Source organism: Ovis canadensis, chromosome 5 (genome assembly GCF_042477335.2).
Source record: "Ovis canadensis isolate MfBH-ARS-UI-01 breed Bighorn chromosome 5, ARS-UI_OviCan_v2, whole genome shotgun sequence".
Lineage (NCBI taxonomy): Eukaryota > Metazoa > Chordata > Mammalia > Artiodactyla > Bovidae > Ovis > Ovis canadensis.
Genome location: NC_091249.1, coordinates 93,555,875 through 93,578,324, shown reverse-complemented (window position 1 = coordinate 93,578,324; position 22,450 = coordinate 93,555,875). Strand labels below are relative to the sequence as shown.

The 22,450-nt window shown below is 42.8% G+C and overlaps 1 protein-coding gene across 1 annotated transcript in view; it reads right to left on the bottom strand.

Moving 5' to 3' along the window:
* The window catches only part of RASGRF2 (Ras protein specific guanine nucleotide releasing factor 2), a 254,831-nt gene extending 241,980 nt beyond the window's left edge, over positions 1–12,851 (bottom strand). Inside the window, exon 1 of the mRNA XM_069590053.1 lies at positions 12,030–12,851. Coding sequence (XP_069446154.1) covers positions 12,030–12,317 — 288 coding nt within the window. The 5' untranslated portion in view covers positions 12,318–12,851. The remainder of the gene's footprint in view (positions 1–12,029) is intronic.
* Positions 12,852–22,450: the final 9,599 nt, after the last annotated feature.

Genomic DNA, 22,450 nt, shown 5'->3' with positions numbered 1-22,450 from the left:
TACCACGCTGAGTCAGTACCACAAGAGGCACCGCAGCATACAGGTAAGGGAAGCAGAAACGACGAGAAAACAGGAGCCATGAGGAACCAGAGGCCACACACTGAACACGTCAGCCAGCACCAGTGTCCAAAGCACAGCTGTAGTGCTTTAGTCGCTAAGTTGTGTCCGACTCCGTGACCCCATGGATTGCAGCCTGCCCAGCTCCTCTGTCCATGGGATTTTCCAGGCAAGAATACTAGAGTGGGTTGCCATTTCCTTCTCCAGGGGATCTTCCTGACCCAGACACTGAACCGGTGTCTTCTGCACTGCAGGTAGACGCTTCACCCTTGAGCCACCAGGGAAGCCCAAGTCATAGCTGGTCACAATAAAGATAGAGCAGTACTTGCCCTTTTATAATATTCCCACTATCCCCCTACCACACAGAGAGGTCCCCATTATTCAAGACAGCTTGAGTTCATGTCCCTCCCTTGCCTAAAGCAAATAATCATGTGATAGCAGCCAGCGAACCCTGGAAACCTCAGCAGCACTAGGAAAAGCAAACTATCAGTTCAGTTCAGCTCAGCTCAGTCGCCCAGTCGTGTCCGACTCTTTGCAACCCCATGAATCGCAGCATGCCAGGCCTGCCTGTCCATCACCGACTCCTGGAGTTCACTCAGACTCACGTCCATCGAGTCGGTGATGCCATCCAGCCATCTCATCCTCTGTCGTCTCCTTCTCCTCCTGCCCCCCAAAGCAAACTATACACCTGACTAATTAAACCTTAGTAACTGCCTTAAAATAGCAGTCTCTCAGAGCTATGTGAGATGCTGCCTCCAAGTCTGTGGTCCTCATTTTGCCCCAAATTAAGCTTAACTTGCAACTCTGAAGTTGTACAACTTTTTAGTCAACAGTTATGGCAACCGATGAAGTGACCCAGAGTGGACTTCCTTCCTTCGACTGGACTTCATGAGGAATCAGAGCTTTGGTAACCAGCAGTGGTGCCTTGCACCCATCTGCCTCCTCGGGGAGTGTAGACAAATTTGGGTAAGTCTCTCCTGGTTCTTGAATCTCCTGGATTGGTTGAGATTCTGAGTTTTATCTGGCGGTGGAGCAGTTCACCTAACCCCTCCCAGTAGGAAAGATACTGGGGGCGGGGGGAGAGAGTGGAGCATCCAGGGCATACCCACTCATGGTCTGGACCCTGAGGGGGCTCAGTTGAAAGATACCGACCACCCAGTCAAAAGATACTGGGTGGGCGGGGGAGGGGGATGGCTGAAAGATGCCAGGGGAATAGCCCACCTAGTGGAAAGGTACTGGCAGGGAGGGCTTATTTGGGAAAAAATTCGAGGGACACCTGGGGCTCGGCTGAATGAAGCCAAGGTCACTCTGTTTCAGGGGACTGAAGGGTCTTGGCTGAGTGTTTAAGTAAGAGACCAATCTGACACTTTTTCTTAGTCCTCCTTCCATGCAGTGGCCCCACAGGGAAACCCACTCACTAATTAAAATACTTGCTCGCCTGGGGTTTGCACGTAAAAACCGGCCATGCAGCTACCTGAGCAGCCACGGTGGTCTTAGATTGAAGAATCCGAGACATGTAAGACAAGCTGAAACAATTCTGGGATAACTCCTGGAGGAGTTAAGCTCACAAACAGCACATTGGCCCACTACGCAAGTTAACAAGTGATTTTTACCCAGCTTAAAATGGAAACAGAATCTCTCAAAAACAGAAACAAAGGGGTGTCAGAAAGCCAGCCTCTGACTAACACTCCAGCCAGAATCTTGTACAATATGTACGGAGCTCATACTTGCAAGTACCTAGCTAATTGGAGAAATTATACTAAAAGAGATCTCAACCTAAAATGCCCAATTGGGGTTCTTTTGATATTCCAAAACTGACATTTTGCATGCACAATAAGAAAAGGCCAGCCATGCTTACTTTGACTTGTATCTAGAAGCTTCTAAAAGAGGAAATGATAGAGTAACTTCTTTGCAGGAAACCAACAAGAAATTGCCTGAAATTATATCATCAGTGAAAAGGGCTGCTAATGCTGACTCTGCCAGGTCTCAGGATTAGTGGAACTGGGAAGTCATGTTTGGCATTTACGCCATTTGGCTTTTGATTTCTAGGCATCACTTTATCATCTTTTGGGGGACACTCTTGCCACTTGGCTTTTGGTTTCTGGGCATTTCTTTGCCTTTTGTTTCGAGTTCGACTCCTGGCTGGTGAAGTTTTGGTTTCGTTTGGTTTGAGTGTACAGACAACTGGTGTAAACTGCTCGAACTAACATGGAAAGTGCTCACTCTAAACTTCCACACCCCACTTTGGAACCCTTTGGGAAAAAAAAATTTTTTGGACTGGTAAATCTATAGCAATCATCCAATGACAAGAAAAATGGCCTAAAAATATTAGATCTTTATTGACATAGGATAGGAAAATGTACTGAAGTTCCCTAATGTCCCTGGTGGCTCAGATGGTAAAGCATCTGCCTGCAATGTGGGAGACCTGGGTTCGATCCCTGGGTTGGGAAGATCCCCTGGAGAAGGAAATGGCAACCCACTCCAGTACTCTTGCCTGGAAAATCTCGTGGGAGGAGGAGGCTTGTAGGCTACAGTCCATGGGGTCGCAAAGAGTCGGACATGACTGAGCGACTTCACTTCACTTCAACTGCCTTAAAATAGCATTTACTACTGCTGGGTCTCAGAACTGATTTTGATAGATGGATGAAACACTGGTTTATGGATAATGTCCTGATTGTTGCAAAGCTATGCAAAATACTGAGAGATGAGAAGTACCAATGGCATCAGAAGAGAAAGCATTCACTCTTAACTCTAAACAAGACTCTTTCAGCTGCTGGAAGAGTTTGGTAAGTAGATTTCAATAAAGATAAGAATCCCTCAATAAGAAAACCACCAATAATTTCATTTCCTCTATGTCTGTTGTGCTTAGTCACTCAGTCATATCTAACTCTTTGGACCCCATGGACTGTAACCCTCCAGGTACCTCTGTCCATGGGGATTCTCCAGGCAAGAACACTGGAGTGGGTTGCCATGCCCTCCTCCAGGGGCTCTTCCCAACCCAGAGATCGAACCCAGGTTTCACGCGTTGCAAGCGGATTCTTTACCGTCTGAGACACCAGGGAAGTTCAATTTCCCCTACAATGGGGTCAAATCATGAAAATACTTTTTACACCATAGTCATGGTTAAACAACTGATTTCAGACTTCTTTTCTTTAGGATTTAACAAGCCAGGCCTTATTTAAAACCTATTTCTACTACCTTTATATCTTTACAACTACTGTCTCCAGTTTCCTCCTTTATAATGATATCAAAGGAACAAAAAGATGATGACAATCACAATAACACACATTAAATCAGAAACACATTACAAACTCTTTCCAGGATCGTTCTCTTCAGAGCTACACCTACTACAATCTTCAGCGCCAAACAAGGGCTGTGCCAAAAAGGAAAAACCTCCTTATTTAATATGATGTTTGGGACTTGCGTTAAGAGTCAAACAACAACATAGGCATGTGTGGGGAAAAAAATGTAACAAGAAAGCAGAAAGCTGAATATTGTTGAAGCTGGACAATAAGTATATTGGTATTCCCTAAAATATTCTATTTTGTTTGTGTTAAATTAGAAGTATTTTTTAAAGAGAAAGAAAGGAAAAACCTGCCAAGCAACCCTAGTAATTAAAGCAACAAGAAGAATATTTTAAAAGAATTATATTAGAAAGAGAGTAACACAAACACCAGCTGACAAATGTGCCATGTGTGTGCTGGGGCATGGACCGATTGCCTATGAGTCTTTCAACAACCAGATGATGCAGCTACTACCACGATCCCCATCACAGGCAGGGATACAGGCTTAGAAAGAGAAACTGCTCATCATGGATCCAGTAAGCATCTGTGTGGAGACTGAAATCCCCACAGTTTAACTTCTGAACCAAACCATACACAATACTACTATCTGACCTGGAAAGTGACATTCTCTAAGTTGAAAGCAAATCCGTATCAGATATGCTGCTGCTGCTGCTGCTGCTAAGTCGCTTCAGTCGTGTCCGACTCTGTGCGACCCCATAGACGGCAGCCCACCGGGCTCTATCAGATATGAGCGGTCACCTATTCCTATGCATCATAACATCATCTTGTTACAACTCTGCAATGAGGTATGATACTCCACAGTGAGCCTGAGGCCAGACTACCTCCTCCCCATTCCCATATTTCTAACCCCAGAAGCCTCCTAGCTTTCCAGTCGTCCCTCTATTTGACGGCACTAACCCTCCTGTTTACATTAGTCACACAAATGGCATGAGCTCATAAATATAGTTCAGGAAATGAATCAGGCGTTGTCTACATTAAATCAGAAAATGACAAAATAAAACATTTCGGGAAACTGAAAAGAAAGAATGCAAATTATCAGTAACCACGGTCCCTCAGATGCCTGCTGACCCCAACATCATCAGTCTCAGCCAGTTCACAGCAAAAGTATGGGAGGAGGCAATAAAAGAAATTTTAGCCTTCATTGAAAAAAAAAAAAGGCACTGAAGCAGGGGTTCCCAACCTCCAGGATCTAATGTTTGATGACCTGAGGTGGAGCTGATTTAATAATAATAGAAATAAAGTGCAAAATAAATGTAATGTGCTTGAATCATCTCGAAACCATCTCCTATCCCGTCCATGGAAAACTCTTCCACGAAACTTGTCTCTGGTGTCAAAAAGGTTGGGGACCACTGCACTAAAGAATCAATAACTTTTATTTTTAAGCATAGCTTTTCTTAAAGTAGTTTTACTTGTATCTTCTCAGATGTTATGAGAATTCTAGCTTTCATTAACTTACTGCACTCTAATGCTATGACTTACATAAGCCTCCCCAACTTTCTCATTTCTTTCTTTATAGTTCAATAAAAAAGAATTACTACTTAAATAAACACAGATAAACTTTTTTCTTTTTTTCTGCCCTCTCCCTAAAAGTATATTTGGAACATTCTGCATTCACTACGCGGAGAAGGCAATGGCACCCCATTTCAGTACTCTTGTCTGGAAAATCCTAGGGATGGGGGAGCCTGGTGGGCTGCTGTCTATGGGGTCACACAGAGTTGGACACAACTGGAAGTGACTTAGCAGCAGCAGCATTCACTATGAGAAGTTTTAAGAAAAATGATTTCAATGTTCATTTCTAGTGAATCGTAAGTTTCTCAAGTGCTAGTAAAAAGGAAAAATTGTGAGAATATGTGCTTTCTGCATCTTTGTTCCACTTTCTGATACAAATGTTTTATCAAGGAAAACTTGCTGCTGTTTTCCTCCCAAAATATACACATAATCATATTTTAATTCCTTTGGGGAAAATGGTAAAATATTTTATACCCTTTGGTGGAGCCAAAATAATGTACTTATAACTTTATGATCAGCTAATATTTGAAAATTATACCAACTGAACTGCATTGAATAATTCTGGAATAATGGTCAATTTTTAGAATAATTGCCAAATATTATATAGTAAACAAACATTGTGAGAGTTGGACTGTGAAGAAAGTTGAGCGCCGAAGAATTGATGCTTTTGAACTGTGGTGTTGGAGAAGACTTGAGAGTCCCTTGGACTGCAAGGAGATCCAACCAGTCCATTCTGAAGGAGATCAGCCCTGGGATTTCTTTGGAGGGAATGATGCTAAAGCTGAAACTCCAGTACTTTGGCTACCTCATGCGAAGAGTTGACTCATTGGAAAAGACTCTGATGCTGGGAGGGATTGGGGGCAGGAGGAGAAGGGGACAACAGAGGATGAGATGGTTGGATGGCATCACTGACTCGATGGACATGAGTTTGGGTGAACTCCGGGAGTTGGTGATGGACAGGGAGGCCTGGTGTGCTGCGATTCATGAGGTCACAAAGAGTCAGACACGAATGAGCGACTGAACTGAACTAAACTGAACCAAACATTTACCATAGTGCTATATTGATACCTAACAAATATCATTGCTAGTTTTGTTTCAATATTAACCAAGATTTTCATATATATAGTCTTAAGGTAATTTCAGAGAGGAATTTATACTGTGATGTCACTTAACACAATCATTAGTCCTGAAAAATCACCTCAAATTATATTTACAACTCATTGTAAATAGTATTGTATTTACAGATTGTATTTACAACTCATGTCTTAAAATACATGTCTTAGTGATACAAATAAAACCCTGCAAACTCCAAGATATGTAATTGAACGCTAAGTTGCTTCAGCTGTGGCCAGTTCTCTGCCGCTGCATGAACCACAGCCTGCCAGTCTCTGTCCATGGGATTCTCCAGGCAAGGACACTGGAGTGGGCTGTCATTCCCTTCTCCAGGGATCAAACCTATGTCTCTTACGTCTCCTCATTGGCAGGTAGTTTCTTTACCACTAGCACTACTTGAGAAGCTCCATCTCATTGTATAAAAAGTGCCTGATTTTTAATGATGGAAGATAAACTACATAATTGCACAAAAAGTGCTTAATATTTAATGATGGAAGATAAACTCAATAAACATATGCACAATATGCATACACAAATATACACACATATCCCTTTCTTATAGGACAAATAAACAAGGCATAAAAACATAAAATCAGGACTTCAGACCGGAGTAAATCCATATTGTCTGTCAATATGGCTTATTTCATTACTTTTTCTACTCTACAAAATTAAAATTATATTGATTGTATCATGCATATTTATTGAGATATATGGACAAAAATATGGCCAACTAAAAAGTACAATCTGCATTAAACAAACAGCAATATCAACAACTACTATTACAACAAACTACTAATATTTGCTGGCTAAGCCAGAAGCTTTTGGTTATCATACATACTTTTGGACTTATCATTCAATGAAAGAAAAATACTTGTGCTTTTTCATTCCTGAAAGAAGGGGGAAAAATTGTTATTACACTACAAATATTTTCCACCATTTAGTAGTGTATTTAGTACCTCACTTATTGAAACCCATGGAAAAATACTTGTCACAATAAAAATTCACTTTCATGTACATCTGTCCCATCAAAGATGGATTTCTCTACGTTGAATTCTTAACGATAAGTACAATAATATAAACAGTAAGGTTGAGTGCAGTCAAAATTAAAACTGTATTTTTCTAATCCATAGATTATTTTTCTTCATTCAAATCTTAATTGGAAGAATGATTACAAAATTCAAGTGATAAATCACTTCTTTCCTAAATTATACTTGAAAACATTTTATAAGATTTAACAAATATTTTTCTCCCATTTACCCTTTATTTGTGTTCAATAAGCAAAGGTTGAAAAGAAAATACTGAGTTGGTTATTATATTTCAATTAACGTGAGCTGGAACAAAAACCCATCATCCACACTCCCCAACCTCCACAAATATTTCAGGGCTTGCAGGCAGCTCTGCCTAATTCGATAAAATGATTAAAATCCTCTGCTTGTGGTCAAGTTAGGAAGGCTAAAATGACTGGCTGGAAATGAGGTGACAGGGGGAATCACATAACCTTTAATCCCTTAAAAATTAAAACATGTTTCATTCAGCACAAATATAACTAGTATCTACTACTTTAAACCTCCAGAACTAACGGATATATTCTCTCCCCTGCCTCTGAAACAACTGAAATCAGGCTGAACAGGACACTCAACACCACCAGGAGAGTAAGTAAAGATGACTTTGTTCCTGTATGCCTCTCCTGTGAGCAGGCAAGACGGATACAACCTCTTAAACAGATCAGACTAACTGGGATGTATGCTTTCACCCTAGAGTGAGTATTTTTCAAGATTCCCTACAAAGTAAATGAATGCCCCATACAATTGTTTAAACATAAAGCCCATTTTTCTTTGAAAATGGAATGGACTGCAACTGTATTTCTCAAAATGGAAACTGCTCCTTAAACAGTTTTGAGAGGAAAAAATTAAACAGTGATTCACTTACTACAACTCCAACCCCCATTTCACCTAGATCTGAAATTTCTTGAAGCTCAGTGGATTTAGTCTTCTTAATAAGACACTCTTCAGAGATTATTCAGTCTTCATACCTAGAGTTAGACTTTGGTCATCTCCCTAAAACTCTTAAAGCCTCAATCTTATCATAGGTAAACATGAAAGAACATTACCAATCTCCAAGAGCTGAAGTGAGGTTCCAACTTGATTAGCTAATAGAACGTAACACTGAGCTCGGCACACAGAATGTGAAAGGGAAGTCCGACTCTTTGCCACCAGATGGACTGTAGCCTACCAGGGTCCTCCCTCCATGGGATTCTCCAGGCAAGAGTACTGGAGTGGGTTGCCATTTTCCTTCTCCAGGGGATGTTCCCGATCCAGGGATCGAACCCAGGTCTCCCATATTCCAGGCAGACGCTTTAACCTCTGAGCCACCAGGGAAGCCCAGCACATAGAAGGTTCCTGCTAAATGCAAATTCCTTTCCCCCTTGAACACCTTTACCTGGAATGAAAGGTAAGTTTGTCATTTTCCATAAATGGAGCTCTTTTAGAAAGAAGTGCTACCAATACACATATTTTCGAGAAAAGGAGCACCACTTAAAGTTTTCTGTAACTGAGAGCATTTTGACTATATCACTGCAACTATCGCTAAGAAATAGCTACTATAGAAGGTTGATAAGAGCCATGTATCTCCTGAGGACCAACTAAAGTGAAATCCTGGGACACTATTGAGAAAAACAGAGCAATGCCAATAATCCCTCAACCTAGGCACATTTGGAAAGTTAAAATCACTTTTTTTTCTTCTTAACTGGAAACAGTTTAAGATAAAAGGGTGAAATAAAGAAAAGAAGTGGGAGGGAGGGAGGGACAGAGGGAAAGAAGGAAGGAGAGAGGGAAGAAAAAAAATGAAGGAAAAAAACCTTGATTTTCTTTTGTCAACCAACGCATTTTGAATGAGTATTAAGAAGAAACAAACCAGTGAGTGTTCTCTTCTCATAACCTACCACAGCTAATTAGAATCTTAAATAAATTGAAGAAGTAGGATTTAAACTGGCAAGAATGATTAGAGGCATTTTATAGCGAGAATTACGTCAGCTGTCACTGTCGTTACAATATGTCGCCCTTCAATGCGAATGGTAAGAACATCTTTGTCTCAAGCAATGATGTTTCTATAGTTCTGAACCTCTGCTGATAGGATTCATCAGAACGTCCACTTCAATCACCTGCGTGGCCTTAGCTACTCAGGCGCAGTATTTATTAGAGACTGGTAATCTTTAAATCTTGTGAAACTGTCTTTCATATCCTTGTACTTAGCAAAAAGCTCACACTATCTGTTAAAATCCTAGAAGCAGGAGATGTCCTAATTGGAAGGCAACTTAGAAATCATCTGAGCCAAACTCTTAATATTTACGTGTTAAAAAAAACAGATTTCATTAACAGAAAAAATGTTAATGAGATGTGAAGAGATTTGCCTTAAAGAAGTCACACAGACACGGTGAAGGAAACCGATTCTGTCTCCTTAAGACCTGTTCCAAGCCCTAACCTTCAAGTATGTTTATGGGGTTGCTAGAAACGTTTATGAGGAAAGTTCCAGAAGCATACTTGGAGAAGCAGACCTTGACGGGATCTCTGCTCAGCCCCTCTCATCTTCCCCCACCTCACCCATCTCACAGATCCCCCGTGTCTAGCTGAGGTGAGTACACTTGTTGTTCAGTCGCCAAGTCCTATCCAGATCTTTGTGACCCCATGGACTGCAGCACTCCAGGCCTTCCTGTCCATCACCAACTCCCAGAGTCCACCCAAACCCATGTCCATTGAGTCAGTGATGCCATCCAACCATCTCATCCTCTGTCATCCCCTTCTCCTCCTGCCCTCAATCTTTCCCAGCATCAGGGTCTTTTCCAAAGAGTCCGGCTCTTCTCATCAGCGCATTAGCAACACAAATTAACTGAAAGAGAACCAACTAAATAAACTGTAGATTTAAGGTAAACTGTTTCTACTTGCTTCTCATCTTCACAGTTTCTTCTTCATTCTTCAAACACAACCAGATAGTACTACAGAAAAAATATCAGCCTGCTCAGCCAACCTAAGTCATAAAGGCTGTCTAACACAAGACAGACTAACAGATTTCCCCATCCAACTCCTAATCCATTTTGAATGCTGTATTCTCTATCTCAGTTTTATTACAATCACCGCAGGTTCTAATTTCTAACCTCATGGAGTTGTAGAAACGAGTGAGAAATACTCATGGCTTGTATGACCGAGAAAAAAATTTTTTTATAAGGAGACCTATTTTGGACTTCCATTACGAAGTAGCAGGAGAGTCAAACTATTTATAGAGATTAGAGTTCTTTATAAGGTATGCTTCAAAGAAAACTGTCCTAAAGATGAGAGTCTGGTTATTCTCCAAGTAGAAAAATCTTGGTTTTCATATGTTATTAGGACAGGCAGCCTCGTTTCGGTGCAACAGGTAAAAACTCCCCACTCCCAGTTTATTTTTTTTAAGTGGCTATCTCCTGATATTAGCATACATACAAAGAGAGAAAAATACTTTGTAATTAAGTCAATGATGTATCTTCAGAATAATCTAAAGTATCCTATTCTAGTTTAGACATAATAACACGTTTTAAATCTATTGGTCTTTGCTCCTATGGGCCTTGGAACACATGCCTGTAAGAAAAATCTCACCAACAGAAACATTAAAAAAAAATCCTGAAAAAAAAAAAAAACTCTACATATTTCTTCAAAACCCCTCCTCTGGCTCTCAATTTGATTTCTAAAATATCTAACTTGAAATTTAAACTTATATTTCCAGTACCTACATCTACAAAATTAGAAATCAGTTTTTCGAAGACCCTCAACATGCTCTCAAAAACCAAAGGGGGTATACTTTTAAGTTTTTCAGGTGTGTGTTAAACCAAGCTTAATCAGTTAAATCTGAATGATTTACAGTGAAACCAAAGTGAAAAAAGAAAAATCAATCTTCTGGTCCATCTAGTTTTAACTCCTCTTAACTTTACACATTGATTTATGAGCCCCCAGGGGTTATGCAGGCATCTTACTCATCTTTCCATCGCTAGCGCCTCCCACAGCCGCCCTCGGGGTTTGCAGTAGAAGCTGTTTGGTCTGACTTGCACGGAAAATTAACCTGCTAAATATGTTTATGCAACAACAAAGACCATCAATCTTTTTTTCCAGGTGGACATCTAGAAGCGAAGTGAGAAGATCTGGGAGCATAAAATTAGTCTGCTTTAACTTTAATAACAAATGGTGATTGAAAAAATACAAATTTCGCATTCGCAGGAATGGGGTGCGGGAGTTACTAAATTTGCAGGGTTTTTTTTTTTCCCCTCCGTGAGTACAAAACATAGCAAAACTAATAAAATTACAACCCAGGATAAAAAGATCACATTCATTTTCAAAGCATTCATTGAAAAGTACACAGAAGCGTTCTTTTTAAATGCCCGCGTGTTTACACATAGCAGGAATGTGGCTACTAAATATTAATCCTGAGGGAAACGGATACACATTTACCTTCATAATTAGACCCAGCAGGCCAAATGTTAGCAAAGTAAACTGACAGAAACCAGAAAGACAGATTGAAAGTGACCAACAGAAAGTGCCTGTCCGTCCCGGGAGCCCGGTGTGTTCCCTGCTCAGCCAGCAACCAAACATCTCAGGCAAAGAAACCTGCACGCAGCAGCCGGGTAAAGGAGAAACCAAACTTTCCCAATTAAGTTAGTTCCGTTTTGCCAATCTAAATCCAACAGGTGTCAACACACGTCACCACACTAAATCCTTCCGAACAAGGTGTAGAGAGGCCATGGGAGGTGAGCAAAGAAGCTGAAAGGACCCGCCCGCTTTCGGGACACGGGAAAAAATAAATAAAGCCGAGTCCTTATACCAACGGATCATAAAGAGATGAAGGATGGAGGACAAGGGGGGATGGAGATGGGGAGACGCGTGGAGCGGTCCTGCCACAGACCCCGCAGGGGCACCTCGAAGCGAGGGCCTTGCGTTAGGTCGAGCCCTCGACCTCCAGGGTTAGGAGAGTTGGGAATCGCCGCGGCCGCAAGCAGGGGGACAGGGAGGGGACGGCGCGTGGTACCTGCTTGTCCAGCGTGTCCCGGGCGCCGCCCGGCCCGGCCCCGGCCCTGGGCGGCGCGAGTGCCCGCTCGCAGCTGCAGCCCTCCAGGAGGTACATGCCCGCCGGGCGGCAGCTCTGCTCGCCCTCAAAGTAGAAGAGCACATTCTGGTAGAGGGCGAACCACTTTTCGTGCCAGCGGCTCGCCTCGGCTGCCTTCTTGCTCAGGAAGCCGCGCTTGGTGCCCTCTTTGCGGGCTAGGAAGGCCAGGTACAGGGCGTGCCCCTCGTTGTAGCGCACGCTCTTCTGCATGGTGAGGGCGCGGGGGGCTCAGCCCTGCATCGCGGCCATCCCCCGCCGGCTCCTCCGAGGGCGCGCCCGCCTGGCTCCAGACGACGTGGGGGGCGCCCCGCTGCCTGACGCGGCGCACCCGGCACGCCGTCGGCCTCCCGGGCGCGGCGCCGCGCGGGTCCGAGGGACGGCGGGCTGCGGCCGGGACACGTTGTCTGCCCTGACCGCCCTCCCCGCCCCGTCCCCGGCCTAGCGAAGCCCCCGCGCCCCGACGCCCGAGTGGAGAGGGGCCCGCGAGGGCGCCCGGCCGGCCGCCGCTTCGCTCAAAGTTGCGGGAGCCCGAGCCCCGCGGCGGGCTGAGAAGGACTGTCCTCGGGCAACTAGCTCCGGGAGACAGAAGGTAAAACGTCACGTGGGAGATCAGCTGTAATCGGCTTGGAGACCGATTTAAAGGGCAGAGTCGGCGCGGCGGCGGTGACGGCGGCGCTAGCCGCTCACCGCGGCGCGCGTCCCTCCCTCGCCCGCCCGCCCGGCCGCAGCCTCTGCTCCCGCCGCGAAGGGGCGGTTCGCGAGGAGGTGGCGGCGCGCGGCGACCGCACACACCGGCTCACACGCGCGCTCCATCGCGCGCGCGCACACACACACACACACACGCAAACCAAGTATACATACTCACAAACACACAAACCCACATTCCCGTGACGCGCACAGTCCCAACACAAACGCTCGCGTTTGCACAATTACACACTCACACTCCCACAAACGAGAACACACAAATACACAATCACAGACCCACATACTCCAACACACACAAATATATTCGCACAAATACACACAATGCAATGCTTGAACACACATAAAATGACACATATATACAAATAACACCCACAACATGCATTCCTCCACAATAAAATACAACCCCACTCGCAAATTACACATATATGCAACTTACACAAATTCGCACACTGACATGCTCACCCAAACACACATTTACACACACAAGTCATACAGACATCCACACACTCAACCAAACTCACCCACACAATGGACACATGCACACTTTTACACTCATACACACATTCATACACAAATAGACATCCACACACAATACCTTTCTACTCACATTCATGGTCATACACTCACACAAAATGTGATCATATACAAACACATATATGAACACACACACAACTGTACACATTTACTCAAAAAATACACACAAATAGCATCTGCAGTCCATGGGGTCGCTAAGAGTTGAACACCACTGAGAGACTTCACTTTCACTTTTCACTTTTCACTTTTTGCTTTCATGCATTGGAGAAGGAAATGGCAACCCACTCCAGTGTTTCTTGCCTGGAGAATCCCAGGGATGGGGGGAGCCCAGTGGGCTGCCGTCTATGGGGTCACACAGAGTCCGCCATGACTGAAGTGACTTAGCAGCAGCAGCAGCATATTCATACACAAGCACTCAGAAACATACAAGTACACATTCATGCAAATTTATACACTTTCACAAACCCACTGACACAACACACTCACCAGCCAAATCCACATACTCACACTCATCCACCACTGTGTTCCACTGCAGTGGGTGGGGTCACGATGGTTTTGCATAGCAGGCAACCTTGACTTTTCTGCCTATACACTGTACTTAAAAATCGAGGTGAAGATCTCCTGTTCCCAGAAAAGTATCGGATATTATGGGTTCCCTGTCAATGACCGTTATTTCTCAGGATTGAGACGAAAGACTAAATTTTAAGCACAGAGTTTTCAACCAGGAAAAAACACCCCAACAGGGAGACTTGGGGCCCCTGGCAGAATTTATCCGGAGAGATCATGCTGTCATAGGTTCATTAGATACCCTTGCTGGGACTGGGATTCATTTGATTAACAAATCTCACAGGTTCAGCCAGAAAACCAAGACCCCTACTAAACAATGTAAGTGGAATAGAAGTAATGGTCCCAGCAGAGAAAGCTGTGAGAGAAAGCTAGTGAACATTCCAGGGAGTACCTGTGTTTGATTCTGTTACATACATTTTTTAGTCACTTATCATAAAAATGGTTTGCTATAAAGTGTTTATTGTTAAGATAATAATGGCAAAATCCTTTTCTGGGCCATGAATCCGCCATAGCACACCTGTGTCTGGTACCAATAGTTGTGTGTTCATTAATTGGTAGCCCAGGGGTTCTGCTGTAAGTGCTGTTTTTGCAGAATATTTTAACTCTGCCTCACTGAGCAGCAGAGTGTTCCTTCCATTTTAGCTCAAAAAAAAAAAATCACTATTAAAAACTGTATAATAGGGAAGTTGCCATTTGAAATTTCAGTATGAGAACTGTGGTCATTTCTCTCTACATATTTTTAAATATCTAAAGGCCAGTGCTTGGCTAATTTGGGTTTAACCCAGGTGGAATATTGCATTGTTCTTCAGAGGAGATACCAGTAGAGAGACACTAAGTACATGTGGACACGATTTTGAGTCAGATCCGAGAGGCAGAGGAGATGGCAGTTACCTCAGGAGGCCTTTCATTTCTTTCTCTGTGATGCAAATCCCATAAGCGAGTTGACAGGGGTAGAGTTGATGAGCTCCATTTTTGAGTGGAAACCATTAAGGGTGTGACTTCAATACAAAAACAATTTTGCAATGAGTATTTGGAACTTCTAACCACTTGTGTATTTTTTTAGATGTGAAACTACCCCCCCCCACCACCGCCCAATAAGCAGTGCCTTTGGTATTTAGGCTAATTTCAGTGCTTATTTATCTTATCTGCTCAAAGTTCCTTCTGATTTGAACCCCATGAAGTATTCTTCTCAGCCTCTGGTGTGTCACCACTTCCTACCATGGAAGGTGTTGTGACTGCCATATGCCCTCTGACAGTGAGAGAAAGGAGCTCTTTCTTTCCCCAAAACTTTGACTGGTGACCATTATGGGTTTTAATTATGAAAATTCACTGGGAAACTGATCACCTGTTTATGTCCTCAGCACTACATTGAGGTGAGGGAGAGGATATAGAGAAAGCCCCTTACCTCTGCCCCTGGCGTGCTCAGTCTGTTTGGAATAGGGTTTAACGTTTAGACACTTCTCACCTATCTGTTATTGGAGAAAGAAATGCCAAACCACTTCAGTGTTCTTGCCTGGAGAATCCCAGGGACGGGGGAGCCTGGTGGGCTGCCGTCTATGGGGTCGCACAGAGTCGGACACGACTGAAGCGACTTAGCAGCAGCAGCACTTGTCCGTTCCTCTAAGGCAGGGCTGCAGCACCCAGTGCATGCCCAGCTGCTAAGACTCTTTGTGACCCCATGGACTGTAGCCCACCAGACTCCTCTGTTCATGGAATTCTCCAGGCAAGAATACTGGAGTGGTTTCCATTTCCATCTCCAGGGGATCTTCCCAACCCAGAGATCCAACTCACGTCTCCTGCATTGACAGGCAGATTCTTTAGCACCAAGCTACCTGGCAAGCCTGAAGCACCCTGTAGGAGAGCTTATATGCAGTAGATATACAAGTGATTCATAATATTTCCTAAATGAATATTGGGCCACTGAATTATTAAAGATGACACACACATTAGCAAATATTAGATCATTCTGCAAGACTCTTAAGAGATGGAGAAACAACCAGAAATTCCTAGACATTCTAGAGAAGCTATATCCAGTGAGTATCTGATGGACATTCGTGGACTTTCAGCTTCCTTCATCTAGAGGGAAACTGCACCCCTGGAATGGTGCCATCTTGAAATACCAAAGGGCCAAGAGGTTATGTAAATGAGGATGATTATTCCCCCAGCTAATCATACAGGCTGGCAAACATGGACTATGTTCCAAGTGGGTGGAAACAAGTGCTTCTATGAATTTATTGTTTTTCCCTCTTGCGTTTCATGAACTCGTTCCTAAAGGGGACAGTTTAAGTTGATTTTCGAAAATGGTGCATTTCTCACTGATAATGATGAAAGTGTCCTCTTTCACTTTTCCTAGGTAAGTTAAGAGAGAGAAAAATGGCAATGAACTATCGTATCTGGAAACCATATTTACGACTTGTAGAGGGAGATGATTTCCAGATAATTTGACCAAAAAGTAAAGGAGGGAGAAAGGGAAGGAGGAAAGAAGGAAGGGAGGAAAAGAGGGAGTAAGGGAATAAAGAGGGAAGATAAGAAGGAAAGAGAAATTTTCTCTGAGTTGTCCAAAGCTATTAAGGTGGGGGAGGTGGAGGCAGGGAAACTCATTCTCCATTTACAGAACTTAATCCATGGCTTTTCCAAATGCTTAGTTCATACAAGAGAAGACTTTCCAGGAGGGGGCTCTGTGGCCAAATATTCAGGGCTTAGAAGAACAGTAGGCAGGTAGGACCTGAGGAGCATGGTACCCCAGAAGCTAAATAGCAGTGCTTGGAGAAAGAGGGAGTGATCAGCTGTATCATATACTTCTTTGATGTTAAGTTAGATGCTGACCATTGGGTTTGGACAATGAGAAGATCATTGATGACAGTGACAGCCGTGGTTTCAGTTGAGTGGTAAGGCTAAAAACACTGAATGGAGTGGTTCACACACATTAAGTATATTACCCTCAAAATCCAGGATGCAAATAAAAATATTAGGAAAAACTGTGTCAATCACCTTACCAGTGTGAACTTGGAAGCTCAACACTCAGATCTTATTCTGAGCACAGCCAGCTGTTGGCCCTTGTAGGTAATTGCCAGACACATTCTGACAAGTCAGGTCATCCCCAGGACCACAGACACCTGGGTGAGAAGTGCTGCTGAATTTGGAGAAGATTCACTGCCATGGGGGAGTTTGCTCCAGGAATAGACATCTGACGAGACCCTATCATGGTCAGCCAGCTGTAATAAGATTGGATCCAGCCTTACCACAGTCACTGCTTGTCCGAAGCATCACACAGTGGGCTGTCTGGATGCTTCAGAGAGGAGTCTCTTTATCCTGCTCTATCCCACCAAAGACTCTGACCAAATGTTCTCGGTAGCTCTGCGTCATTGGTCTGGGTTCAGTTTCTCCTCGTGCTGTAGGTGCAGGTGCTGATGATGTAGGATGCAGGATGCATGCCTTTGCCTAGACTGAACTCTGAATGTTTTGAAACCTTGGGGATAATTAGAGAAAAGGAGTGGGGGAAGTCGTGGGAGTAATCCATAAACCGTAAATAATTTTCTGCCTCTCAGGAGCTGGAACCTTGGGCTCCCTTTGGTGTAGAAACTGTTCCTTCATAAGAAGTCCTTGAGAAGGCTCTTCAGTTGAGAAATATAAAACAAATGACTTCTCATCATTTCAAGAAAACCATGATGGGATCTGAATGCGGGTGGCTCCAAAGGTCAGCATTCTTTTGTAATACTTGTGTGCATAGCTACTCTTGGAGGAGATGTTTCTTTTCCTTCTGGCAGAGACTGGCTGGATACAGAGATGAACGCACAATTCTTCTCTCCTGGAGTGGAGGGGACTCTATTTCCCAGCCCTTCTTACACTATAACTGGGTTTTGGCCTAAGGGATGTAGGCAGACTGATGGGCACCTGCTGCTAGGTCCGGTCAGGATCATCTCTGCTCTTTCTTCTCTTTGGTAAGAGTGAAGATGCATCTTGAAGTCAGCAGGGCCACAGGATGGAAGAAGCCGTGGTCCCTGAGTCACTGCATGGCTTCGAACTGCCCGGAGCAGCCCAACCCATGTGAGACTGTGACATAGGCAAAACATAAACTTCTGCTTTATCAAGTCATGGAGACACTGGGCTTCTTGTTATAACTAGCACTAAGTGCCCTGATTGATACATTTCTCTGCGGACTTAAAGTGCATTAAATCAGCTATAAACTGTTCTTTTTGCTTTTTTAAAAACAGGCTTCTTGAAATATATATGCTTCTTACAATAACTGCACATATTTAAAGAATACTGTTTGATAAGTGTTGACATATTTGTATACCCATGAACCCATAGCTAAATCAAAATAACAAACATTTCCCTGGTGGCTCAGATGGTAAAAAAAAAAAAAAAAAAAAATGCCTACAATGCAGGAGACCTGGGTTCGATCCCTGGGTTGGGAAGATCCCCTGGAGTAGGAAATAGCAACCCACTCCAGTATTCTTGCCTGGAGAATTCCATATATAGAGGAGCCTGGCAGGCTACAGTTCATGGGATGGCAAAGAGTCGGACACAACTGAGCAACTAATACATATCACTCCCAATAGTCTCCTCATCCCTCTTTGAAATCCTTCCCTTCCCACCTCTTCCTCCCCTCCACCCCCATGCAAACATTGGTCTACTTTGCCATTGTTGGTTTGCAGTTTTCAGAATTTAAAATAATGGACTCATACAGTCTTGTAGCCTTTTTATCTGGTGTCTGCCATTCAGAGTAGTACTGAGATTCATTCATTTTGATGAAGTTTCCAACAGTTTATTCTTTTCATTTCTGAGTAGTATTCTGTAGTGTGAGTACACCACATTTGTTCATGCATTTGCCTGCTGGTGGACATTTGAGTTGTACTTTGGATTAACCTAGTGAAAGTGAAAGTCGCTTGGTCATGTCCGACTCTTTGCAACCGCATAACCTAAGAACGGAGAAGGCAATGGCACCCCACTCCAGTACTCTTGCCTGAAAATCCCATGGACGGAGGGCCTGGTGGGCTGCAGTCCATGGGGTCGCTAAGGGTCAGACACGACTGAGGGACTTCACTTTCACTTTCTACTTTCATGCACTGGAGAAGGAAATGGCAACCCACTCCAGTGTTCTTGCCTGGAGAATCCCAGGGATGGGGGAGCCTGGTGGGCTGCCATCTACGGGGTCGCACAGAGTCAGACTGACTGAAGCGACTTAGCAGCAACCTAAGAACACTAAGATTTTTCTCCTGTATTTTCTTTCAGAAGTTTTCTGGTGTTAGGGCTTATATTTTGGTCTATGATCCAAGCTGTGAGGTATGAATTGAGGTTTGTATTTTTGCATATGGCTGTCCAACTGTTCCAGAACCATTTGTTGAAAAGATTATTCTTTCCCTATGGAATTGCCTTGGCATGTGTGTGAAAAATCAATTGACTATACATGTGTGGGTCTATTTCTTGATGCTGTTCTGTTCCTTTGATGTGTATCTTTATATATATATATATATACACATATATATATACACACATATATATACACATATACATATACACATGTATATATATACACATGTATATGTGTATATATATCAGATTTACATTGATATATAACTTTATACCAACTTTACACTGTCTTGATTAACTTTTTAAAAAGTCTTAAAAATCAATAGTTTTAAGATTTGAAACTCATGCTCCTTCTTCAAAATTGTTTTGGCTATTTTAAGTCTTGCAATTCCACACAAATTTTAGATTCAGCTCACAAATTTCTGCAAAAAAAAAAAAATTTGCTGGGCTTTAGATTGGGATGGGATTGAATCTATAAGTCCATTTAGAGAGAACTGACATTTTAACAATATTGAGGTCCTCCAATCCATGAACGTGGTGTATTTCCCCATTTTAGGTCTTGTTTAATTTCTCTCAGCAGTGTTTTATAGTTTTCAGTGTACAGGTCTTGCACAACTCTTGTCTGATTCTAAATATTTCACATTTTTTAATGCAATAGTGTCTTAGTTTAAGACTGTTCTTAACTGGGTAGCTTGTCAGCAACAGAAATTTCTCTCAGTTCTAGAGACTGAAAGCCCAAGATCATGGTGCTAACCTGGCTGGGTCCGGCAAAGAGTTCTCGTCCTGATTGCAGACAATGGACTTCTTGCTGTATCCTCACAGTGTAGAGAAAGAGAGCATTTTGGTCTCTTCATTGTCTTATAAAGGCACCAATTTCATTCATTAGCGCTCCACCCTCACAGTCTAATTACCTCCCCAAAGCCTCCCACTTCCCAATATCATCACATTGGAGATTAGATTTCATTATGTGAATTTGGGAGGGCGGGCATGAACACAAACAGTCCACAACAAACAGTAAATGGTATGTTTTCATTTATTTTCTGATTTCTCATTGACAGTAATATAGATATAAAATTTATTTCAACATATTGATCTCATACCTTGAAACCTCACTATATTCACTTCTAAGTTCTTACAATCTTTTCATAAGTTTAAGATTTTCTACATAGACCATGATGTCATCTGTTAATAAAAATACTTTTATTTCTTCCTTTCATATCAGTATGTCTTTTATGACTATTTCTTGCCTTTTGCTATGGCTAAGACCTCTAAGAAATATGTTAAATAGAAGAGGTGAGAATGTACATCCAGGCTTGTTCCTTATCTTGGAAGGAAAGGATTCACTAGGTGTGATGTTATCTGTAAGTTTTTCATAGAGGCTTCATTAATCAGATTGAAGAAGTTCCCAGCTATTCTTGGTTTGCAGAGAGTTTTTTTTTTTTAATCATGATTGGATATTGAATTTTGGCAGATGCTTTTTCTTATGTTCATATGGTTTTACTTTTTAAATCATTCAATATGGTGAAGCAATAGCTTTAAATAATAGTGTTAAATAAATCTTGCATTCCTAGGATAAACTCTACTTTATTATGGTGTATCATCTACTGTTAACCCATACAGTATATTTTTCATCTCAAACATTATTTCATCTTTAAAAGTTTGATTGGGTCTTTTTGTCTTCCATTTTCCTCTTCATCATGCTCATGCTTTCTTTTACCTTACCAAAACATATGGGAGTATATTTATAATAGCTGTTTTAATGTCCTTATCCTTCCATTTTATTGTTTCTGTCATTGGTGTCATTTCTGGGGCCTATTCATTAATTTCATTTTCTCTTTCCAAAGAGCCACATTTTCCTGAGTCTTTGTCATATTTGGTTAGATGCCTAAGGAAGTATTCTTACCAGGATAATCCAGTGGACAAAGGGATTATCTTTGTCCTGGCGGGCTACAGTCTGTGGGGTTGCAGGCTCGACTGAGGCGACTGAGCACGCACACACGCGCGCGTGCGCAGACACTGTGAATTTTACATTTTCAGTTCTGCTGTTTTCATTGTGTGTGTGTTTGTTGTTAATACGCTGCTTTAAATATTTTCTACTTTGTTCTGGAACTCAGTTAAGTAACTTGAAAATAGTTCGATCTTTAGAAGGCCTACTTTTAAGCTTTCTTTTCAGGGAGGTTCAGAACAGCCTTTCATTTAAGTTAGTTTGGCCCACTCAGCCAAGGACTCTACTTCATGCTCCCTGTGTTAGGAGATATGTCCATTCTTCTAGGAAGTGGTGTAAACTCTGGAGATTTTTCCTCTTGCTTCTTTTTTTCTTGTTCTGTCTTTAGTCATTTTCTCACGTGCATGAGCTGATCTGGGCTCAGCTGAAGACTGAAGGGGAACTTTCTGTAGATTCGCAGCTTTCTCTTTATGTAGCTGTCTCCTCTCCAGCACCCTGTTCTGTGTATTCTAGCCTCTGGCTTCCCTGCACTCAGTCTTGTCTCTTCACCTCAGTGAGGCCACCAGGTCTTTGTAGGGCTCTCCCTTTAAGCGCTGCAGCCTGGCAGCTCTCTCCAGGATGGGTGGTGGGGCCACTTGTAGGGCTCATCTCGTTTGCCTCCCTCACTCAAGGACTCCCAAGTGCCTTCCTCCCTCTTTCCCTGCGTCTGGAAACCACTGCTTCATAGATTTTGTCCTATACTGTGGTTGTTTAGGGTATGAAGTAGAAATCCTGTCTTTGTTCTTGAGAAATTATTTGGTGGTTGCTCATAGGTGATGAAAAGTAGCTGTTGCTGGGATATTCACAATGTAAATGATGGGTGGGCGCTTCAGCCCACACATAGGAGACAGGAAGAGGGGCTGCACCAAGCTTGGCAAAGCTCCACTGTGATCTGGACCATGGAGGTCCTCCCTACTCAAGCTGTGTTATTTAACACCGGAGGCCACAAATGGCTCATGTTGGACTCTTAAGTCCCATTAGTGGCTTAAAATCAGCTCAGACAGGACCTATGTTTTCTCCTAATGAGAGTGATTCTTCCTTCCATAGAATCATTCTGAGAAGAGGCTGATTCTATGACAAGTGAAAACTGGAGAGGAAGGTTTGTGTTGAAGGAAGAGAGAAACTTTTTCTCTAGCAGGGAACTTCTCAGTTCATCTCCATGTTAACATCTGCATTCTCTATGTTGTCAGAACCTTCTGTTCTCTGTTGTTCTGATGGAAATTAAAAGAAAGGACCGATT